Source organism: Ranitomeya variabilis, chromosome 3 (assembly GCF_051348905.1).
Source record: "Ranitomeya variabilis isolate aRanVar5 chromosome 3, aRanVar5.hap1, whole genome shotgun sequence".
Taxonomy (NCBI): Eukaryota; Metazoa; Chordata; class Amphibia; order Anura; family Dendrobatidae; genus Ranitomeya; species Ranitomeya variabilis.
The window spans coordinates 776970564-776993819 of NC_135234.1; the positions used below are offsets into that span (position 1 = coordinate 776970564).

The 23256-nt window shown below is 44.5% G+C and overlaps 1 protein-coding gene across 1 annotated transcript in view; it reads right to left on the minus strand.

Moving 5' to 3' along the window:
- Window positions 1-3152: 3152 nt before the first annotated feature.
- LOC143817475 (uncharacterized) overlaps window positions 3153-23256 on the minus strand; it is a 191074-nt gene continuing 170970 nt past the window's right edge. The window contains exons 7-9 of the mRNA XM_077298915.1: window positions 7957-8061; window positions 5597-5701; window positions 3153-3556 (exon numbers count right to left, since the gene is read on the minus strand). Coding sequence (XP_077155030.1) covers window positions 3438-3556; window positions 5597-5701; window positions 7957-8061 — 329 coding nt within the window. The 3' untranslated portion in view covers window positions 3153-3437. The remainder of the gene's footprint in view (window positions 3557-5596; window positions 5702-7956; window positions 8062-23256) is intronic.

The following is a 23256-nucleotide window of genomic DNA, read 5'->3' on the forward strand; positions in this document are numbered from 1 at the left end:
GACAGGGAAGTGTTGGCTGTAGGGAGCTTGGCACATATGGCCGACTTTATATACCAATGCCTTTCCTGTGACCGTCACACTATATTTATCTTAAGGTACCTTCACACGAAGCGATGCTGCAGCGATAGCGACAACGATGCCGATCGCTGCAGCGTCGCTGTTTGATCGCTGGGGAGCTGTCACACAGACCGCTCTCCAGCGACCAACGATGCCGAGGTCCCCGGGTAACCAGGGTAAACATCGGGTTGCTAAGCGCAGAGCCGCGCTTAGTAACCCGATGTTTACCCTGGTTACCAGCGTAAAAGTAAAAAAAACAAACAGTACATGCTCACCTGCGCATCCCCCAGCGTCTGCTTCCTGACACTGACTGAGCTCCGGCCCTAACAGCAGAGCGGTGACGTCACCACTGTGCTTTCACTTTCAGTTTAGGGCCGGCGCTCAGTCAGTGTCAGGAAGCAGACGCTGGGGGACGCGCAGGTGAGCATGTACTGTTTGTTTTTTTTACATTTTACGCTGGTAACCAGGGTAAACATCGGGTTACTAAGCGTGGCCCTGCGCTTGGTAACCCGATGTTTACCCTGGTTACCAGTGTAAAACATCGCTGGTATCGTTGCTTTTGCTTTCAAACACAACGATACACGGCGATCGGACGACCAAATAAAGTTCTGGACTTTATTCAGCGACCAGCGACATCACAGCAGGATCCTGATCGCTGCTGCGTGTCAAACGAAACGATATCGCTAGTGAGGATGCTGCAACGTCACGGATCGCTAGCGATGTCGTTTAGTGTGAAGGTACCTTTAGTCTCTGCTAGACCCATGCTACAAGGAGAACTTGGCATCTCTCCTTCCTGAGGTGGAGAGGTCTTCTAAAATGGTGCTACACAAGAAGGCCATTGTGGAAAAATTCCCATCAGACAATGTTAGCAGTAGGGGGGAAACTGCCTCATTAGCCAACCAAGGAAGAGAGGTGAGGAGGACACACATCAGAGGCATGGGTACACTGTCAAAGGCCAGGACCAATTTCATGACACCAGCTCAGCGTCCAGGGGTTGATGACTGGGTATTTTTTAAAAGAAGGGAAACGTTTTTAAAGATGGGCAATACCTGGCTGATCAAACCAGTGTGCTCCCTAATTTGAACATTTCACTGCACTTTTGTAGGGTCTGATGGAAGAAAGCTTGGCTTTCCCACTGACTCCCATTATTCTCGATACTCGAAATGAGCATATGAATATTAGGAATTGCTCTGTCCGAGCACCCGATCATTTTAGTGCTCGCTCATCTCTAATCATAGTGTTAGTGGAGTTTTATTGTGAGGGTCTGTGGGAAAACACACTGCAGCCTTTGTCATCTCAGTTGTTCACTACGCAGAGTGCAGCAGACGAGATGAATTTGTTACTGGCTGCTGCACTCTCTCCCATCAGCTTTGATTTCTCTGTTGTTGCATATGCAGAGCACATCAGCTGCTGAGAAACTCCACTGCTGAGCTCTGCATAGGAACCTACAACACCGACCTAGATGGCAAAATTTTACACTGTCAGAATTTGTCATCTGGGGCAAAAGCCCCTGTGCCCTCCCAGCTGCACCTCTGTATAAAATAGAAACCAATCCTGAGGTCTTGATCTTTATGTTCTTTCTTCAGGAACATTTCTGGACTCCGGCTCCGGCTGTCGGCTCTTCCTCTCCGGACTCATCCTGATCGCTCTGCTATACTGAGGTGTCTGCTGACGGTACATAACGCCTGAGCCTGGACAAGCCCCGGATTATTCTATGCTGCCTATAACTGGGAAGGGAAGTGAAGGCTCCATACCCTCAATCTCTTAAATCATATAGTTAACCCCTTCCTGACATTTAAATGTTTTTTCACTTTTGGTTTTTTTCCCCCTTTTTCCAAGGGCCATAACTTTTTTTTTTCCATCACCACACAGTCGTATCAGGCTTCTTTTTTGCAACATGAATTGTAATTTTTTTTTTATTGACACTATTCACTTCACCATAAAATGAACTGAAAAACAATGAGAAACAAGGGATTATCACAGGCTGTATAAAAGCAAAAGCATGAAATGCAGCAGCCATTTTGGTATGAATCTGGATAGTGAGATCATGTCAAAGCTCAGAGATTAGCTTTAAACATAGGAAGAGAAAGCCAAGAAGAAACTGTACACATAGTGTGTGACAGCACAGCGGTGAAGAAGATCCGTGCGTGAGGAAAACAGGATGTGTTTAATTTATAGGGAGAGTGATAAGAGAGAAGATTAAAGAGAACCATTAGGATTGTATTCCCCAAACTGATGACATGTATGTGGAGGCACTCTAATGCTGATTAATTTCTGACATTGATTATAGAAATCCATTTTGCTGTTTTAGGGAAATTCATAGTTGAAATTATATGTTAATTGTATGCTAATGAGTCACAGGGGGTGGACACTACACTTACAGCTCTCCTGCCTGCCTCTCTATTCCCCGCCTGCTGCCTTCTCCCTGAGTGATCCCTCAGATCCACAAAAGGGTAGGCTTATTTTACTTTCCTTATTTCCACTTTAAGGAAATGTCTACATGCGCATTTTTTTCCAACCATAACAATCAGATGATGGTAATTGTTGAGAAAGATCTAGAGTTCCTGCTACGAATCGTCTGCGTCCGCGTATCTGAGTCATGTAGAAACAAACAGAACTAGATGTGTAATGTCCAGTCATTTCTTATTCTGCAGTGATCATCTGTACATTTTATGTAATTTTATGTTAGTTTTAGGGAGTTACGTGATGTTGGATATTTAGGCTTCACCAAGGAAACATTGCGAAGGATCAACGAGGGGGACGGATCCCCGAAACGGCACAAAAGTCTGTCTCCTGCATTGCACGTCTGTCTCAGCACGAGAAATGAAGTACAACCGCAAGGCCGATCCGGGGCGGCCGTACGCTCCTTACGTGAATGTGATGGAGATCGATGTTTGCTGCGTATGAAGTTTGTGTTTTTATTCTTCTTAATAAGAAGTTGATTTGGGGAGAAGGATCCACCTTTGTGCGAGCGATGCCGCTCACTGTCACTCCCATCAGGTCGGCTGAAAAGAAGTTGCTTTTTGTTGAATATATTGAATTTATGATTCCTCCTTCACCAGAAAGCCCCCGGTTTCTCCTGAAGTGGATACTGAGCAGACGCAACACATCTGACATTTTTAAGTGTCTTTATTTATATAAGTTGAAAAATAAAAAATGTTCTGAAAATTCTGTGAAAATGCTGAGTGCCCCGGAATAATGCCCCTGCTACCATAAGTCTTGTGGTGACCAATATCACATCGATATCAGGAATATCACCAGGGGGTTGGCGTCTCAGCAACCCCCTTCTCACATCAGCATCGGACTTCTGAGAATCCCCCTCCTCCTCTGGTCGGGGATTTTATTCTTCAGGTCTTCATTTTCAGTAGAGTCTTTTAGGATCACTGGTTTTTGCTCCAATACCAAAAATGTTGTATTTGGTTGTAGAATTGGCGATAGTATTTCCTTATTATTGCGAGACCAACAATTACAAAAATAATACTGAACATGACCATGAAACCTAGAAAAAGGAGAAGAAAATCATATTATTCCACTGACACCCAGATTCCTTCCTGAAAAATTATATTACCACATTATGGGTTCATGTATCCATCTATCACACTAGATAGAAGGTTATATCGACCAAGCAAGACCTTATTTGATACAATCACCCAGGCTCCTCCCTTTATTGAGGCCACTCCCCATTTTGAGGGTCTTCCCCCTTATTGAAGATCCACCCCATTATTGAGGTTCCTCCCTTTATTGAGGATCCTCCCATTTGTAAATGCTCCTCTTTCTAGGTGCTCTTTCCCTTTGCAGATGTTCCCCTCCTTATCGAAGTCTCTCCTTTTTTGTAAGCTAATCCCCTTATTGAGGATCCTTTCCTTGTAAATCACCCTCCTCTTTCTAGGTGCTCCTTCCCCTTACAGAGGTTCCCTTCATTTTTAAGTTCACCCCCTTATAAAGGTTCCTCCCCTTATTGAGGATCCTCTCCTTTGTAAATGCTCATCCTCTTTCTAGGGGCTCCTTCCCCTTGCAGAGGTTCCTCTTCTTATTCAAGTTATGCTTTTTATGGAAGTTCCTTTCCCTTATTGAGCATCTTTCCCTTTGTAGATGCTCCTCTTCTTTCTAGGGGATCCTTCCCCTTCTAGAGGTTTTACTCTCATTATTGAGGTTCCTCCCCCCATCTAAAGGCTGATGTTCCTCAATCGAGAAGGTCGGACCCTCACACTGGCTCAACTCAAGCCAATAGGAAACTCAATCATTTTTCTGGCATACCCTCACATTATATCTGGGTGGCAGAAAATGGAAGGAAACAGTTCTGAGATGTAATGAGAACATCATGGGGAAGAAATCTGGATGCATCCCTAACTCCCAGGTCACTGCTGGGAAATAAATTAACAATAATAAAAAATAACATGGGGTCAATAACCAGCCAAGATAAAGCAGACAGCTGGGGGCTGATATTATCAGACTGAAGAGGTCCATGGACATTGGCACCATGCCAGCCTAAAACTACCAGCCCGCAGCCACCCAAGAATTGTCACATTACAATTGTCCGGATATTCCCGATTGACCTGGTGCAGTGGCAACCTGGGTAATGTTTTTTGTGCTTAATGTCAGCTGTGTAATGTCAGCTGGCATCAAGCCCAGGGGTCAGTAATGGAGAGGCATTTATCACAAACCCCCATTACTAACTCAGTAAGAGAAAAAAAAACACAGAAAAACATACTTTATTTGAATAAAGAACCCCCTTGTTTGCTAATTTATTTAAAAAAATGTTTCCAGCATAACCCACATTCCTCGATGTCTTCGGCGTCTGTGAATAGCAGTACAGTACAGCTTTTCCCAGGCGCCGGCTCTAGCTTAGTGAAGCATTGAGCAAGCGGCTCTGATGAGAGTTGTTCTCACTCACCGGCGCCTGTGAAAAGCTGTACTGTACTGCTATTCACAGACGCCTCTCCATTACTGACCCCTGGGCTTGATGCTACCAGACATTACACAGCTGACATCAACCCCAAAAATTATAACGCTGATTGCTGCTGCACTGGGGCAATCGTGAATAGCCGAGTAAAGCGCTGGAATTGTCACATCTAATGTGTTGCGTCAATTCTGGGGTGGCTGTGGGCTGGTATTTTTAGGTTGGGAAGGGTCCAATAACCAGGTAACTTCCCAGCCTGATAATATCAGCCCCCAGCTGTCACCTGTGAATTTCAGACCATTGCACATATCTGCAGCTGAGCTGGAGTCACTGATTGTTCCTGTTATAGAAGAGCTGCAATCTAAATCATAGGAGAGCAGCATCAGGTGCCTACGAGGAGCCTGGAGGCAGATCTCTGACTATCGCTGACTGCAGCTGAGCTGGAGTCACTGATCACTGCCCAGACCTACAGATTACATAGGCGCAGTACAGCTATAGGATCAGTACACAAAAAGGTCACACAGCCACAGGTATGGAACCATTATTGTACATGATGACGCCACTGCCGGATGTGTAATCACTATTTCTGGGATGGTTTTTGTCTTTCTGGCTGTAGGTCAAAAGCCGTCACGTCCTCACCTCGTAGTTTATAGTGCTCTTCCTTTAAGGAGCTCAGTAAATACCGATGATTTCTAATGGTGTTCGAGATTGAATTTTCCCTCCGGAGCAGAGATCTCATTTGATCTGAAAAGAGGAATCGACAAGACAGTTATAAAAACAGAGCGTCCGATCCCACAGTCCAAGCGATGGCACAGAGGTAGAGATGAGCGATTCATTATAAACCAATCAAATTCATTTACAATTTCTATATGTATCCTAAATGTATCCTGAACCCCTGGAGCAGATAATTATCCAGATGTCCTCTGTGTAGCAGGAAAGTAAATGAAAAGGTATGAACGTCCATTCACTCGCTGCATAAAATAATCTACACGTCATGTGACAGTTCACACTGCAGATAATTCCATGATATTTGGCACCTTGTCACCTGATACATGCAGATATTAATGTTTCTTGTAAACCATGTTATGTTTTTTTCCCATTTGTGATGCTCCTGGGGAAATAACCAGTGTCTGTTGGCGCCTTCCTTGGATTACATCTGGTAGCCAACAAATTGTTAACCAAAGACGCAGGTTAAAAATAATAATAATAATAATAATAATAATTATTAAATGAATAAATGGCCCCACCTGGAGTAATTCATGCGCCATTGATCACAGCACTGCCTTACACTATAGTTTCTAGAATATTAAACGTCTTCTAATATCATGTTCATTGTTTAACATGCAGAGGCAACCCTGTCCCACGGCCCCTGATGCCGACTCTTGTAACTTTCTTTTCATTTTGCACTTTAGCTGCCTCAAGTCAGTGACAAGGTACAGCACTTACTGCCAGGTTTGTCTTCTGTTCTCTGCCTGCCCCGGTCTAGTGCCTCCTGACAGGAGTGTCTGCTGTTCTTGGCCTACCCTATCCTAGCACCTCCTGACAGTTGGGTCTTTTGTTCTCTGCCTGCCCCGATCTAGTGCCTCCTGACAGGAGTGTCTGCTGTTCTTGGCCTGCCCTGTCCTAGCACCTCCTGACAGTTGTGTCTTTTGTTCCCTTCCTGCCCCGATCTAGTGCCTCCTGAGAGGTGCATCTGCTGTTCTCGGCCTGTCATGATGAAGCGATGGCCGGAGGACCACCACAGTGCAGGAAGACTACTATACACAAGATGAGGTGCAAACAACAAAGGGTAGATTTATTGGAAGGCAAGGAATGAAGTGGATGAGGAAGATGCAAACAGGGGTATACAACGGCAAAAGACAATTTACAAGAGTAATAAACTTTATATTTTCCGTAAAATAGCACAGTGCTCCAACTATTACAGACTCAAAATATGTCTAACAAGCAAATGTAAACAATAAACAAGTGATGATGCTGCTCTACGTATAACCTCCCTGGCCTTTACTAAGCAGGCCACACGGCTCCTGTGTACTGACTACTGAAGCCTACACTAGGCCCTAACAGGTGCACCAAACAGGAACAGACTCACGGTGATGTTGGAGAATCAGCTCCAGTCCCAGGGGGCCCCCAGAAGTCTAATATGGTGGTGTGCACGGCTTTCTGTCAGCTCTGTGAAACATGGTCTTCTCCTTGCTTCTGGATCCTAGGGATGCTCCTGGAAACTGTAAATTCCTTTCTCTGTATCTTCGTGGCTCTCTTGCAGCTATGTCAGGACACAGTTCTCTCTTTCAGCTATCAGCACAAAAAGCCCTCTCTGCACCAGCCTCAGCTCACACACGCTGCTCCAGATCCACACCTGCACTCTGCCAGACTAGTTCATTCCAACGATTATTGCAGGGGAGAAGCAGAACATTCCATCACGCCAGACAAGGGAATGCGGCCTCTTAAAGTGACAGCGTGTTCCTTACTGTCCATAACAGCACCACCTTCTTACAATGACCTGGCTCCTCCTGACATTTGTGTCTTCTGTTCTCTGCCTGTTAGGTCCAGCTTTTCCTACCATCCTGTGATTCTACACCTGCAATGCCTGTCTGTATATATTTTCTATTACACCTTCTTTCACATATTGACTTTCTTCCAGTGTATCATGGCCTTTTCTTCACTTAATGCTTTTATTTAGCAAGAAGCTGATCATAAGAATCGAATCTCTAAAAGTGGAAACCTCTAGAAACCTGCAAACTGAAGCTTCTGATGAGATGGGAGGAAGATTTCCAACTCTTACCGACTCTAGCAGACAGTGCAGCTAAGCTGGAGTCACCAACCACTATACAGACCTACAGATAACACAGGCACCATGTTTCCCATATAATAAAATGTCATACAGCCGCAGGCATGAAATCATTGGGATCGTACATGATGACATCACAACCAGATATTTAATCCCTATTTCTGGGATCGTTTTGATCAATCGATCACGTTGTATCTCAGCGGCTCCTCACCTCGTAGCTGTCCACACTCTTCCTGTAATGATGACAGTATTTGCTGATTCTGTACAATACTAATCAATGTTGTACTTTCTCTATCCATCAAAGATCGGGTGAGATCTGAAAACAAGAAGCAATGAGACAGAAAATAATATTAGTTATAAGTATACATTCATCTGCCGATCCCACAGTCCGAGCAGTAAGGACCATAACGCTGCCCGTCTTCTCACCAGCACAAGCTGAGGCTGACCTCCCCACCAGTAATGTGAACACGACCAAGATACAACGTGTCCTCAGGGAAGGTACTGCAGAACTTACATCCAGACTTTACAGGAATGGATTTTCTGTGCTCAGCATAAATGAGTACACCCCCTTTGAATAGTAAGATTGTAATCAATATCTTACTGAACACAAGAACAATGTCCAACATTTTGACAAGATTGAGTTTCCTAAAGGAAGTTTAACCCATAATGTGAAAGTAAAGTTACTAATAAAACTTTCATTACCAAATCTTCAGTTCAAATTGGTTGATGCAAAAATGAGTACACCCCACATAAAAAATGGCAACATCTAGTATTTTGTATGACCTCGATTTATAAGGACGGCACCAAGTCTTCTAGGCTTGGAATTACAACATTCATCTCTGTCCATTCTCCAGAACGAGCTCCTCTAGAGTCTGGATGCTGGATGGAGAGTAGTGACAACTTGTGTCCTCAGTACTCCTCATAGGTGTCCACTTGTCTGGAGACACTTGGCCACTGAGTCACTGTCACCTGTTCTTCATCAGAAATGTGCTTGTCTACCGAGGACTGGAGAGATGGTGGAATCTTCTCTGTCACTATATTGTAGGACATCTGCTGGGACTTCATGATTCCATCAATGAAGTGGGGTGCGGTGACATCGCATTGCCATGGGGTCTGGGCCTGGCTTGCTTTCTGTGGACTGGAAACAGGAAGACGACCTTTGCGTTATTCTGGAACTGGCTTACCATGGGCCGCACACGTGACCTCCGAGATTTTCACTTTATTCCATACACCTGGATGTAAGATTCCTTGTGGCTATTGGTCAGCACAATTTATTTAAGCCCACTAACTCTTCCAATACATACAAAAACCCCCATGAGGAAGTAGGGTGAAACGCGCGTCAGGGCTCTGGTATCACTAGGTAAGCTTCATGTTTGCAGAGATGCCTCATGACTGTTCTTTCTGTTATACACCCGTATGTGTTGCTAATCAGAAGCAATCTAACATTTATTCTCATGCTCCTTTTGTTTTATTTATTGCACCCTGCGATTACCATCAGCACTATTTCCTTATTGTATTGATGTTACTTGCAGCGCGGTGGCTCTGGAGGCTTGGCACTTTAGCGACAGCACTATCTGATGCACTTGCCTTCATACAGATACATTTTCACTCTACTTGCCTGCACAGCACCTTCAGGGTTATTGCCACACCAGTTTATGGGGGTCCTGTATTTAATATGTACTTATTATATAGTTACCTCATTGTGACCTTGACTGGTTATTGATCTATTTCCCTTGGGTTTTACACTTGATAAAAGTTCTCAACATCCTGGAAGCTAGAATGTTATATTTATCTAATACATTGTTGGATAAGATTTTTACATCCATGATGTTAATCTGATCAACTTACCTAGCGTATACCTCCTGTAGGCAACCATGATTTTTTATTTTTTGTCTCATGTTTTTTAATTTTCATGACTAAAAGTTAATTTTACAGTTAAGTGGATTGGTATTTGCGCCATTAGTCCATCCTCATGTCCTCGTGCCTGACGATATTCTGTTTTTCATAATCTGAAGGGTATATTCCTATGCTTTGCTCATATATTGATTAAAGGATTATATTCAATACTCCATTATTATTAGTAGAAGTGGTAGCAAAACCTTCCAACTAGACAAAATCCATCCGTAGACTCCTACATTTGATGAGCTGTCCAGGAAATGTTTCTAGACACAAATACATGTGTGTGGGAGGGAACATAGAGGCATCATACTATCTATGTGGTAATGTACTGTGAGGGCATTATATTGTGTGTCTGGGGGGACATCATACTGCTTGGGGGAATATACTATGGGGACATCATACTGCGTGTGGGGAATGTACGGTGGGAACATCATACTGTGTGTGAGGAATGTACTGTGGGGACATCATACTGTGTGTGGGGGAATGTACTGTGGGGAGTGGGGACATCATACTGTGTGGGGGGAATGTACTGTGGGGACATCATACTGTGTGTGGAGGAATATATTGTGGGGATATCATACTGTGTGTGGGGGAATGTACTGTGGGGAGTGGGGACATCATACTGTGTGGGGGGAATGTACTGTGGGGACATCATACTGTGTGTGGGGGAAAGTACTGTGTGGACATCTGTGTGTGGGGACATATACTGTGGGGACATCATACTGTGTGTGGGGGAAAGTACTGTGTGGACATCTGTGTGTGGGGACATATACTGTGGAGACATCATACTGTGTGTGGGGGAAAGTACTGTGTGGACATCTCTGTGTGGGGACATATACTGTGGGGACATCATACTGTGTGGGGGGGGGGGATATACTGTGGGGACATCATACTGTGTGTGGAGGAATGCACTGTGGGGACATCATTCTGTGTGTGAGGAATGTACTGTGGAGACAATACTGTGAGGGGAATTTACTGTGGGGACATCATACTGTATGTGAGGAATGTACTATGGGGACATTATACTGTATGTGAGGAGTGTACTGTGGGGATATCATACTGTGTGGGGGGAATGTACTGGGGGACATACTGTTTGTGTGGAATGTACTGTGGGGACATCATACTGTGTGTGAGGAATGTACTGTGGAGACATCATACTGTGTGTGAGGAATGTACTGTGGGGACATCATACTGTGTGTTTGGAATGTACTGTGGGAACATCATACTGTATGTGAGGAATGTACTTTGAGGACATCATACTGTGTGTGGGAATGTACTGTGGGAACATCATACTGTGTGTGAGAAATGTACTATGGGGACATCATACTGTGTGTGGGGGGATGAACTGGGGGATATTAGACTGTGTGTGTGGAATGTAGTGTGGGGACATCATACTGTGTGTGGGGGAATGTACTGTGGGGACATCATACTGTGTGTGGGGAATGTACTGTGGGGACATCATACTGTGTGTGAGGAGTGTACTGTGGGGACATCATACTGTATGTGAGGAATGTACTTTGAGGACATCATACTGTGTGGGGGAATGTACTCTGGGAACATCATACTGTGTGTGTGGAATGTACTGTGGGAACATCATACTGTATGTGAGGAATGTACTTTGAGGACATCATACTGTGTGGGGGAATGTACTGTGGGAACATCATACTGTGTGTGAAGAATGTACTGTGGGGACATCATACTGTGTGTGAGGAATGTACTGTGGGGACATCATACTGTGTGTGGGGGAATGTACTGTGGGGACATCATACTGTGTGTGGAATGTACTGTGGGGACATCATACAGTGTGTAAAGAATGTACTGTGGGAACATCATACTGTGTGTGAAGAATGTACTGTGGGGACATCATACTGTGTGTGGGGGAATGTACTGAGGGGACATCACACTGTGTGTGGGGAATGTACGGTGGGGACATCATACTGTGTGTGGAATGTACTGTGGGGACATCATACTGTGGGGGAATGTACTGTGGGGACATCATACTGTGTGTGAGGAATGTACTGTGGGGACATCATACTGTGTGTGGGGGAATGTACTGAGGGGACATCACACTGTGTGTGGGGAATGTACGGTGGGGACATTATACTGTGTGTGAGGAATGTACTGTGGGGACATCATACTGTGTGTGAGGAATGTACTGTGGGGACATCATACTGTGTGGGGGAATGTACTGTGGGAACATCATACTGTGTGTGAAGAATGTACTGTGGGGACATCATACTGTGTGTGAGGAATGTACTGTGGAGACATCATACTGTGTGTGGGGGAATGTACTGTGAGGACATCATTCTGTGTGGGGGGGGAATGTACTGTGGAAACATCATACTGTATGTGAGGAATATACTGTGGGGACATCATACTGTATGTGAGAAATGTACTTTGAGGACATCATGCTGTGTGGTGGAATGTACTGTGGGAACATCATACTGTGTGTGGAGGAATGGACGCCCCCCCCATTGTGGAATACATGGGGGGTCGCATGAGAACACCACCCCTATAGATTTATTATATTGCTAACCACACACTGGTTTATTCTTAGGAAATGGTATTAAGTTCCAATAGGTTTCTATGGAGGTTTTAAAGCCTGGTTTGAAAGGGTTAAGTTATGAAGTAAGCTGCGCTTTGCGTGAGCAGGTTCCAGCTGGTTTCATCTGGTTTTTATTCCCGCAATTTTTTGCGGGTTACGATTGGCTGTTATGAAAAGTGCGGGAAGATTTTTTCCTATTTAATCAGCTGTTCCATCAGCTGTCTCTCAGTCACCTGATGAAGACAGAAGACAGCTGATGGATTCCCTACTACAACAACTGATCCGGAGGGCGGAAGCTGAGGGCGGCGCTGAGTGGCTGCAGAGTTGCTTATCTATGGGACCGGCTATAAAACCTACCACCGAGCCTCAGGTCCCAGCTTCTCCTGCATCACCGTTGCCTCCTCCTTCCCAGCCTTTAGACTCGGTTTCCCTATCTGCGAGAGCAAGTCGGAGCCCCAAGAGGAACCGGAGGGCGAGAGTGGTATACTCGCCAGTGCCGCCATCTTCGCGCGTCCCCGAGCGCTCTAGGAGTGGACGCGCCGGAGGTCGGAGTTCAACTAGGCGGAAGTCTCGGAGCGCGTCGCGGGAGCTTCACTCCGGTCGGCAGACGTCACAAGCCCCAGCGCCGGATGCTGTCGTCAGAGCCGGCGCGTCAAGAACAGAAGATCCTATCTTAGTTCCAGCCGCAGCGGGGAGCTGTGAAGATTTATCTAACCGCTGTAGCCGTACAAGCGCTGCAGCGGTCCAGGGAGCCTGGGACGCCGCATCGCTGGGCAGCGCCGAGAATGCCCGTTATGGTACATCATCTGCCGCTGCCGCAGCTGCCAGATCGTGGATCAGCGGTCCTTCATCCAGCCAGGAAGATGGACATCTTCATCGGCGTTCGCATTCGCCTACAGGAGTAGGCTTGAGTGCCAGTACCGCTGCCACCCAGGACCTGGGACGTCACGGAGATGGTGAGAATATATCTGTCCCTCTGTCTGTCCACTCTCTGACTATGAAAGAACTAATTAAGGAAGCCCTAGATGATTATTTGGGCAGCAATGCCTTGCCAGCTGCTCATAGATCTTCTACTAGTGAGATGAATTCTGGCAGCTCTGGTATTGTTTTAAAGCCAGGACTGCCAGAGATTCTTTTGAAAGAATCATTAACATGCGAAGTGTCCCCTCTGGGCTTTCATCTGAGTCCTGTAGTAAAGGAGCAGATTTGGAGCAGAGCATTTATTGATTTATTTTCTTTATTACCGTCTGTCAGGGATCAGCAGAATAGGTATGAGAAAAAGGATGAAGCAGATGAGAAAAAGAAATCTAATCCAGTAAAATCCTTTAATAACTGGATACAAGCTTTTTCCATCTATTCTGCTGTCTTAGGCGAGAAATATCCCAATCTCTGCTCTGGGCTTTTTCAGCATTTAGATTGTATTTTAGAGGCATACCGTAATTTTGGCGGTATGGCCTGGCTCCTTTACGACGAGGCTTTCAGGCAAAAGCTGTCAATGTTCCCTAATTTAGCTTGGGGTAATAAGGATGTCGGATTATGGATTTCTTTAATGATGCCTCAGAGGTTTCCATCCCATAGGCAGACCCCTAGCCCCATGTTAAAAAAGGGTGTGTGCTTTGCATATAATGAGTCATCATGTAAATGGGCTCAGAATTGCAGGTTTCGGCATGAGTGCTCCTTCTGTGGGGGCAGTCATCCAATGGCCAAATGTTACAAAAAGCAAATGCAAGGTATTCAGCACCCTGGCAATAGAGAAACCTTTCCTAAAAGCAACGACGCCGGTGAACCTGGGAAACATGGTGCCATGGTTAAAAATATACCCCGATCAGGAGAGTAGCTCGCTTCTTTTTGAAGGTTTTTTAAAGGGATTTTTCGTACCCCCATTTTCAGGCACGGGCTGCAAGATGGTGTCTAACCTCCCGTCTGCACTTGAATTCCCAGAGGTGGTAGAAGAAAAAATCGGAACAGAATTAAATTTAGGTAGAGTGTCTGGTCCGTTTAACGCTCCCCCATTTGAAAATTTTAGGATTTCACCGTTAGGTGTTGTTCCTAAAAAAGACAGTGGGTCTTTTAGACTCATACATCATTTGTCCTATCCGAAAGGGGAATCGTTAAATGATGAAGTGGGCAATTTTAATTGTTCGGTTCAATACACATCTTTTGATGTGGCAATAGATTTATTAAGGAAATTTGGTCGCGATGCCCTTATGGCAAAATCGGACATTAAATCTGCATTTAGGATTTTACCAGTTAATCCGGAAGGGTTCAATTCTCTAGGTTTTTCGTTTCAGAATAAATTCTTTTTCGATAGATGTCTCCCGATGGGGTTTTTCTCTGTCTTGCTTTTATTTTGAGTCTTTTTCTAAATTTATTCAATGGGTAGTTGAGTTTGATTTCTCTGGAGGAGGCATGTTACACTATCTCGATGACTTTCTGTTCATTGGCCCGGCTGAGTCACTTAAATGTCAGTCCTTGCTGTACAGGTTCTTGGAAATATGTGACCAGTTCGGTGTTCCAATTGCCTTTGAAAAAACGGTTCCTCCTTGTACGTCAATTGAATTCTTAGGTATTGTGATTGATTCGCATAATATGTGTTGTTCTTTACCTGCTGAAAAATTGTTTAAACTACAATCTGCAATTTCCCGCTGTTTAATTTTGGAGAAGGTCACACTAAAAGAGTTGCAATCTTTATTGGGACTTTTGAATTTCGCATTGAGAATTATCCCCATGGGTAGGGTGTTTTCTAGGGGGTTGTATGAAGCCACAGCCGGCCATTCTTCCCCTAAATCTCATATACGTCTGGGGAAGGATTTAAAAGGTGATTTGAGAATCTGGCTAAGATTTTTATCTAGTTTTAATGGTAGGACTATGTGGCAGGATTCTTTTGTTCCAGCACAGGATATTGGTTTGAATTTTTATTCAGATAGAGAATTTGGATTTGGTATATCACTATCCTCACGTTGGTCATCAGAGGAGTGGCCTTCTCTCTGGCGGGAGCTCAAGGTGTTGGATAACCAGACGGTTTTGGACTTATTTTCGATATATTTGTGTTTGCAGTTATGGGGATTGTTATTGAAGGACAAGATAATTTTAATTCCTTCTACTAACCAGGGTGTAACTTTTGCTTTGAATACTCTTTCATCCAAGAATAAATGGGCAGCTAGGATTCTTAAACGCGTTGTTTTTCTTTGCTTAGAGTTTAATATTTGGTTAAAAGCAATTTCTTGCTCTAAAGAGAATTGTACTAACGCAGCATATGTTTGTCATCGTCAGCTGTTTCTTTTCAAGAAGGATTCCCTGAAAGAGGAGGAGGTCAGAGTTTTTTGCCCAAGTTGGATATGGAATGTGATTCTGGAATAATTTCTCACTTCATTACTAAATCCTTGGCTAATAGAACATGGGCCGATTACTCGGCAGCATGGAAGCTTTGGATGGATTTTTGTTTAGTCAAGGATCACCCTTATAGAGATTGTACGGTAGGGATAGCGCTTAGTTTTTTGGAGCATTTGGTACAGAAAGGCTTATCATTTTCAGCTTTATCAAAAAATGTAGCAGGAATATCTTTCTTTTTGAAAATGTTAAGTGTGAGGCCGATGTCAGACATATTTCAGGTTCGGCAGTTCTTAAAGGGATTTAGAAAAGCGTATTTTAAGCCGGATGATCGGCGTCCTATTTCTTTTAAATTATTAAAAGATCTCTGCTCATGCCTTTCTTTGGTTTGCATTAATGAGTTTGAAGCTTGTCTTTTCTCTACAGCCTTCTCTGTAGCCTTTTTTGCGGCCCTCCGGGTGAGCGAATTAGTATCGCAAAAGAAATCTCTTCCTTCTGGTTTGTCGTTTGATGATGTTAAGTTTTTTAAGTCACATGTTATATTATTTATAAAAAAATCAAAGACAGACCAGATGGGTAGAGGTTCATCTATACGTTTAAATTCTATAGAAGACAGGGTGATTTGTCCTGTTGCCAATGCTAAGAGATGGGCATTATTACGCCCCAAAACTGCTGGACCATTTTTTATTCACTCTAATGGGGAACCTGCAACTACTTTCCAATTTAATTTTATCCTTAAAAAATGTTTGAAAGTATTAAATCTATCTGATCAAAAAATTTCTTCTCATTCTTTCCGGATCGGGGCGGCAACTGAGGCCGCTAGTTTGGGTCTTCAGGAGGGTAGAATAAAGAGTATAGGCAGATGGGAATCTAACAAGTTTAAGCTTTATATTCGCCCTGATTTGTATATTTCTTAATATTTGGTTCCTTTTTAGGTTTGCTATCAGTCTGGATTATCGGGCATTCCTATGTTTTTTGGTCAGAAAAAAGGGCAAGTGTGAGATCCTATTCAAAAAACCTTTCTTTTAATTCTTCTTTTATTCAAATTTTCTGGTTTAGTAGGCGCGGAATGCAATGGAGGGAACTAATTGAAGAAATACTGGCCTACGCCTGATTTAATAATACTGCATTTAGGTGGTAATGATCTGGGTAAAGTTAGCACCCTTAATTTAATTGCTTCGATGAAGAGAGATATTTCTATTTTAAAAACTGAATTTTTTAATTGTTCTATAGTTTTTTCAGAAATTGTTCCACGGTTCATATGGTTTAACAACAGCATGATTTTTCTTGAGAAGATCCGGAAAAGACTTAACAGAAGCATGGAAAAATGTATGTATTTAATAGATGGTTTTTCTTTCAGGCATGTGGAATTAGAAGAAGTAATTCCAGGAATGTACAGGGGCGATCTAATTCAATTATCGGAAGTGGGTTTGGGTATTTTGAATTTGGATTTTCAATCTATGATTGAAAAATGGCTTTGGCGTTTTGGGGGGCCTCACCTTTTCAAGGCGAGGCGTTTGGGATAATCGCCCGTTGAATTCGGGTGGATTGTGATGAATTGGAGTATTATTAACTTATTTATTCAAATGGTTTATTGATGGTTATTGGATTAAAATATAATTTTATTAAGTAACTCAAAATAAAACGCCACGGCCATTTCTTCCAACAAAAATTTTGGTGTCATGTGTATTTATTGGGATATTGATGGGGTTTGTGTTACCATGTACTGTTAGGACATCATACTGTGTGTGAAGAATGTATTGTGGGGACATCATACTGTTTGTGGGGGAATGTACTGTGGGGACATCATTCTGTGTGTAAGGAATGTTCTGTGGAGACATCATACTGTGTGGGGAATTTACTGTCAGGACATCATACTGTGTGGGGGGGGATGTACTGGGGACATTATACTGTGTGTGGGGGAATGTAGTGTGGGGACATCATACTGTTTGTGTGGAATGTACTGTGGGGACATCATACTGTGTGTGTGGATTGTACTATGGGGACATCATACTGTGCGTGGTGGGATGTACTGTGGGACATTAGACTGTGTGTGTGGAATGTAGTGTGGGAACATCATACTGTGTGTAGAGGAATGTACTGTGGGGACATCATACTGTGTGTGGGGAAAATGTACTGTGGAAACATCATATTGTATGTGAAGAGTGTACTGTGGGGACATCATACTGTATATGACGAATATACTGTGGGGACATCATACTGTATGTGAGGAATGTACTTTGAGGACATCGTACTGTGTGGGGGAATGTACTGTGGGAACATCATACTGTGTGTGGAGGAATGTGCTGTGGGGACATCATACTGTGTGTGAGGAATATACTGATGAGACATCATACTGTATGTGAGGAATATACTTTGGGGACATCATACTCTGTATTTGGAATGTACTGTGTGGTCATACTGTGTGTGAGGAATGTAGTGGGGGACATCATACTGTGTGGGGGGAATGTACTGTGGAGACATCTTACTGTGTGTGGGGGAGTGTACTGTGGAGACATCATACTGTGTGTGGGGGAATATACTGTGGGGACATCATACTGTGTGGGGAATATACTGTGGGGGCATCATACTGTATGTGAGGAATATACTGTGGGGACATCATACTGTGTGTGAGGAATGTACTGTGGGGACATCATACTGTGTGTGAGGAATGTACTGTGGTGACATCATACTGTGTGTGGGGAATGTGCTGTGAGGACATTATGTTGTGTGTGAGGGAATGTACTTTGAGGACATCATACTGTGTGGGGGAATGTACTGTGAGAACATCATACTGTGTGTGAAGAATGTACTGTGGGGACATCATACTGTGTGTGAGGAATGTACTGTGGGGACATCATACTGTGTGTGAGGAATGTGCTGTGAGGACATTATGTTGTGTGTGGGGGAATGTACTTTGAGGACATCATACTGTGTGGGGGAATGTACTGTGAGAACATCATACTGTGTGTGAAGAATGTACTGTGGGGACATCATACTGTGTGTGAGGAATGTACTGTGGGGACATCATACTGTGTGTGAGGAATATACTGATGAGACATCATACTGTATGTGAGGAATATACTTTGGGGACATCATACTGTGTGTTTGGAATGTACTGTGTGGTTATACTGTGTGTGAGGAATGTAGTGGGGGACATCATACTGTGTGGGGGGAATGTATTGTGGAAACATCATACTGTATGTGAGGAATTTACTGTGCTGACATCATACTGTATGTGAGGAATGTACTTTGAGGACATCATACTGTGTGGGGGAATGTACTGTGGGAACATAATACTGTGTGTGGAGGAATGTACTGTGGGGACATCATAATGTGTGTGAGGAATGTACTTTGGGGACATCATACTGTGTGTGAAGAATATACTGTGTGTGAAGAATGTACTGTGGGGACATCATACTGTGTGTAAAGAATGTGCTGTGGGGACATCATACTGTGTGTGGGGGAATGTACTGTGGAGACATCATACTGTGTGTGAGGAATGTACTGTGGAGACATCATACTGTGAGTGGGGGAGTGTACTGTGGAGACATCATACTGTGTGTGGGGGAGTGTACTGTGGAGACATCATACTGTGTGTGAGGAATGTACTGTGGGAACATCATACTGTATGTGAGGAATATACTGTGGGGACTGTTATGACCCCAATGGCGAGGGTCTCAGAGGAACGTGGAAGTCTGCAGAATACAAAAATCCAGCTCATAGGGCAGTGGTAACTGGGTTGACCATATATCTACTCCTAACGCCAACACTAGAAGTAGCCGGGGATCATTCCTACGTTGATTCTAGATGACACGCGCCAGCCGGAGAATCTAGCTACCCCTAGTAGAGGAAAACATAGACCTTTCTTGCCTCCAGAGAAGGGGACCCCAAAGCTGGATAGAAGCCCCCCACAAATAATGACGGTGAGGTAAGAGGAAATGACAAACACAGAAATGAACCAGGTTTAGCACAGAGAGGCCCGCTTACTGATAGCAGAATAAAGAAAGGTAACTTATATGGTCAACAAAAACCCTATCAAAATCCACACTGGAAATTCAAGAACCCCCGAACCGTCTAACGGTCCGGGGGGAGAACACCAGCCCCCTTAGAGCTTCCAGCAAAGGTCAGGATATAGATTTGGAACAAGCTGGACAAAAATACAAAACCAAAACAAATAGCAAAAAGCAAAAGGCAGACTTAGCTGATATAACTGGAACCAGGATAAGTAGACAAGAGCACAGCAGACTAGCTCTGATAACTACGTTGCCAGGCATTGAACTGAAGGTCCAGGGAGCTTATATAGCAACACCCCTAACTAACGACCCAGGTGCGGATAAAAGGAATGACAGAAAAACCAGAGTCAAAAAACTAGTAACCACTAGAGGGAGCAAAAAGCAAATTCACAACAGTACCCCCCCCTTAGTGAGGGGTCACCGAACCCTCACCACGACCACCAGGGCGATCAGGACGAGCGGCATGAAAGGCACGAACTAAATCGGCCGCATGAACATCAGAGGCGACCACCCAGGAATTATCCTCCTGACCATAGCCCTTCCACTTGACCAGGTACTGAAGCCTCCGCCTGGAGAGGCGAGAATCCAAGATCTTCTCCACCACGTACTCCAACTCGCCCTCAACCAACACCGGAGCAGGAGGCTCAGCAGAAGGAACTACAGGCACAATGTACCGCCGCAACAAGGACCTATGAAATACATTGTGAATAGCAAACGACACAGGAAGATCCAGACGAAAAGATACAGGATTAAGGATTTCCAATATCTTGTAAGGCCCAATAAAACGAGGTTTAAATTTGGGAGAGGAGACCTTCATAGGAACAAAGCGGGAAGAAAGCCATACCAAATCCCCAACGCGTAGTCGGGGACCCACACCGCGGCGGCGGTTGGCAAAGCGCTGAGCCTTCTCCTGTGACAACTTCAAATTGTCCACCACATGATTCCAGATCTGCTGCAACCTATCCACCACAGAATCCACCCCAGGACAGTCAGAAGGCTCCACATGCCCCGAAGAAAAGCGAGGATGGAAACCAGAGTTGCAGAAAAAAGGCGAAACCAAGGTGGCGGAACTAGCCCGATTATTAAGGGCAAACTCAGCCAACGGCAAGAATGTCACCCAATCGTCCTGATCAGCAGAGACAAAACACCTCAAATAAGCCTCCAAAGTCTGATTGGTTCGCTCCGTCTGTCCATTAGTCTGAGGATGGAAAGCAGACGAAAACGACAAATCAATGCCCATCCTACTACAAAAGGATCGCCAGAACCTGGAAACGAACTGGGATCCTCTGTCTGACACAATATTCTCAGGGATGCCGTGCAAACGAACCACGTTCTGGAAAAACACAGGAACCAGATCGGAAGAGGAAGGCAGCTTAGGCAAAGGAACCAAATGGACCATCTTGGAGAAGCGATCACATATCACCCAGATAACGGACATGCCCTGAGATAGCGGAAGATCAGAAATGAAATCCATGGAGATATGTGTCCAAGGTCTCTTCGGGACAGGCAAGGGCAAGAGCAAACCGCTGGCACGAGAACAGCAAGGCTTAGCTCAAGCACAAGTCCCACAGGACTGCACAAATGACCGCACATCCCTTGACAAGGAAGGCCACCAAAAGGACCTGGCCACCAGATCTCTGGTGCCAAAGATTCCCGGGTGACCTGCCAACACCGAGGAATGAACCTCGGAAATTACTCTGCTGGTCCACTTATCCGGGACAAACAGTCTGTCAGGTGGACAAGACTCAGGCCTATCAGCCTGAAACCTCTGCAACACACGTCGCAGATCCGGAGAAATAGCTGACAAGATAACTCCATCTTTAAGAATACCAACAGGATCCGCGACTCCAGGAGCATCAGGCACAAAGCTCCTAGAAAGAGCATCGGCCTTCACATTCTTTGAACCTGGTAAATACGAGACAACAAAATCAAAGCGGGAGAAAAACAATGACCAGCGGGCCTGTCTCGGATTAAGGCGTTTAGCAGACTCGAGATACATCAGATTTTTGTGATCAGTCAAGACCACCACACGATGCTTAGCACCCTCGAGCCAATGACGCCACTCCTCAAATGCCCATTTCATGGCCAGCAACTCCCGATTGCCCACATCATAATTTCGCTCGGCAGGCGAAAACTTCCTAGAGAAAAAGGCACAAGGTTTCATAACAGAGCAACCAGGGCCTCTCTGCGACAAAACGGCCCCTGCCCCAATCTCCGAAGCATCCACCTCAACCTGAAAGGGAAGTGAGACGTCAGGCTGGCACAAAACAGGCGCCGAAGTAAACCGGCGTTTCAACTCCTGGAAAGCCTCCACGGCAGCAGGAGCCCAGTTAGCTACATCGGAGCCCTTCTTGGTCATATCCGTCAAAGGTTTCACAATGCTAGAAAAATTAGCGATAAAACGACGGTAGAAGTTAGCGAAGCCCAAGAACTTCTGAAGACTCTTAACTGACGAGGGCTGAGTCCAATCAAGAATAGCTCGGACCTTGACTGGGTCCATCTCCACAGCAGAAGGGGAAAAAATGAACCCTAAAAAGGGAACCTTCTGTACACCAAAGAGACACTTTGAGCCCTTGACAAACAAAGAATTTTCACGCAAAATTTTAAAGACCAACCTGACCTGCTCCACATGCGAATCCCAATTATCAGAAAAAAACAAAATATCATCCAGATAAACAATCAAAAATTTATCCAGATACTTCCGGAAAATGTCATGCATAAAGGACTGAAAAACTGAAGGCGCATTGGAGAGCCCAAAAGGCATCACCAAGTACTCAAAATGACCTTCGGGCGTATTGAATGCGGTTTTCCATTCATCACCTTGCTTAATGCGCACAAGGTTGTACGCACCACGAAGGTCTATCTTGGTGAACCACTTGGCACCCTTAATCCGGGCAAACAAGTCAGACAACAGCGGTAAAGGATACTGAAATTTGACAGTGATCTTATTTAAAAGCCGATAATCAATACAAGGTCTCAAAGATCCGTCCTTTTTTGCCACAAAAAAGAATCCCGCACCAAGAGGGGAAGAAGACGGACGAATATGTCCTTTCTCCAGAGACTCCTTGATATATGAACGCATAGCGGTATGTTCAGGTACCGACAGATTAAACAGTCTTCCCTTAGGAAATTTACTGCCTGGGATCAAATCTATAGCACAGTCACAGTCCCTATGAGGAGGCAGTGCACTGGACTCAGACTCACTGAAGACATCCTGATAATCAGACAAATACTCCGGAACTTCCGAAGGCGTAGAAGAAGCAATAGACACAGGCAGGGAATCCCCATGAATACCACGACAGCCCCAACTTGAGACTGACATAGCCTTCCAGTCCAGGACTGGATTATGGGTCTGTAACCATGGCAGCCCTAAAACAACCAAATCATGCATTTTATGTAAAACCAGGAAACGTATCACCTCGCGGTGTTCAGGAGTCATGCACATGGTAACCTGTGTCCAATACTGCGGTTTATTTGCTGCCAATGGTGTAGCATCAATACCCCTAAGAGGAATAGGATTTTCTAATGGTTCAAGAGTAAAACCACAGCGCTTAGCAAATGAGAGATCCATGAGACTCAGGGCAGCACCTGAATCTACAAACGCCATGACAGGATAAGATGACAGTGAGCAAATCAAAGTTACAGACAGAATAAATTTAGGTTGCAAATTACCAACGGTGACAGGACTAACAACCTTAGCTATACGTTTAGAGCATGCTGA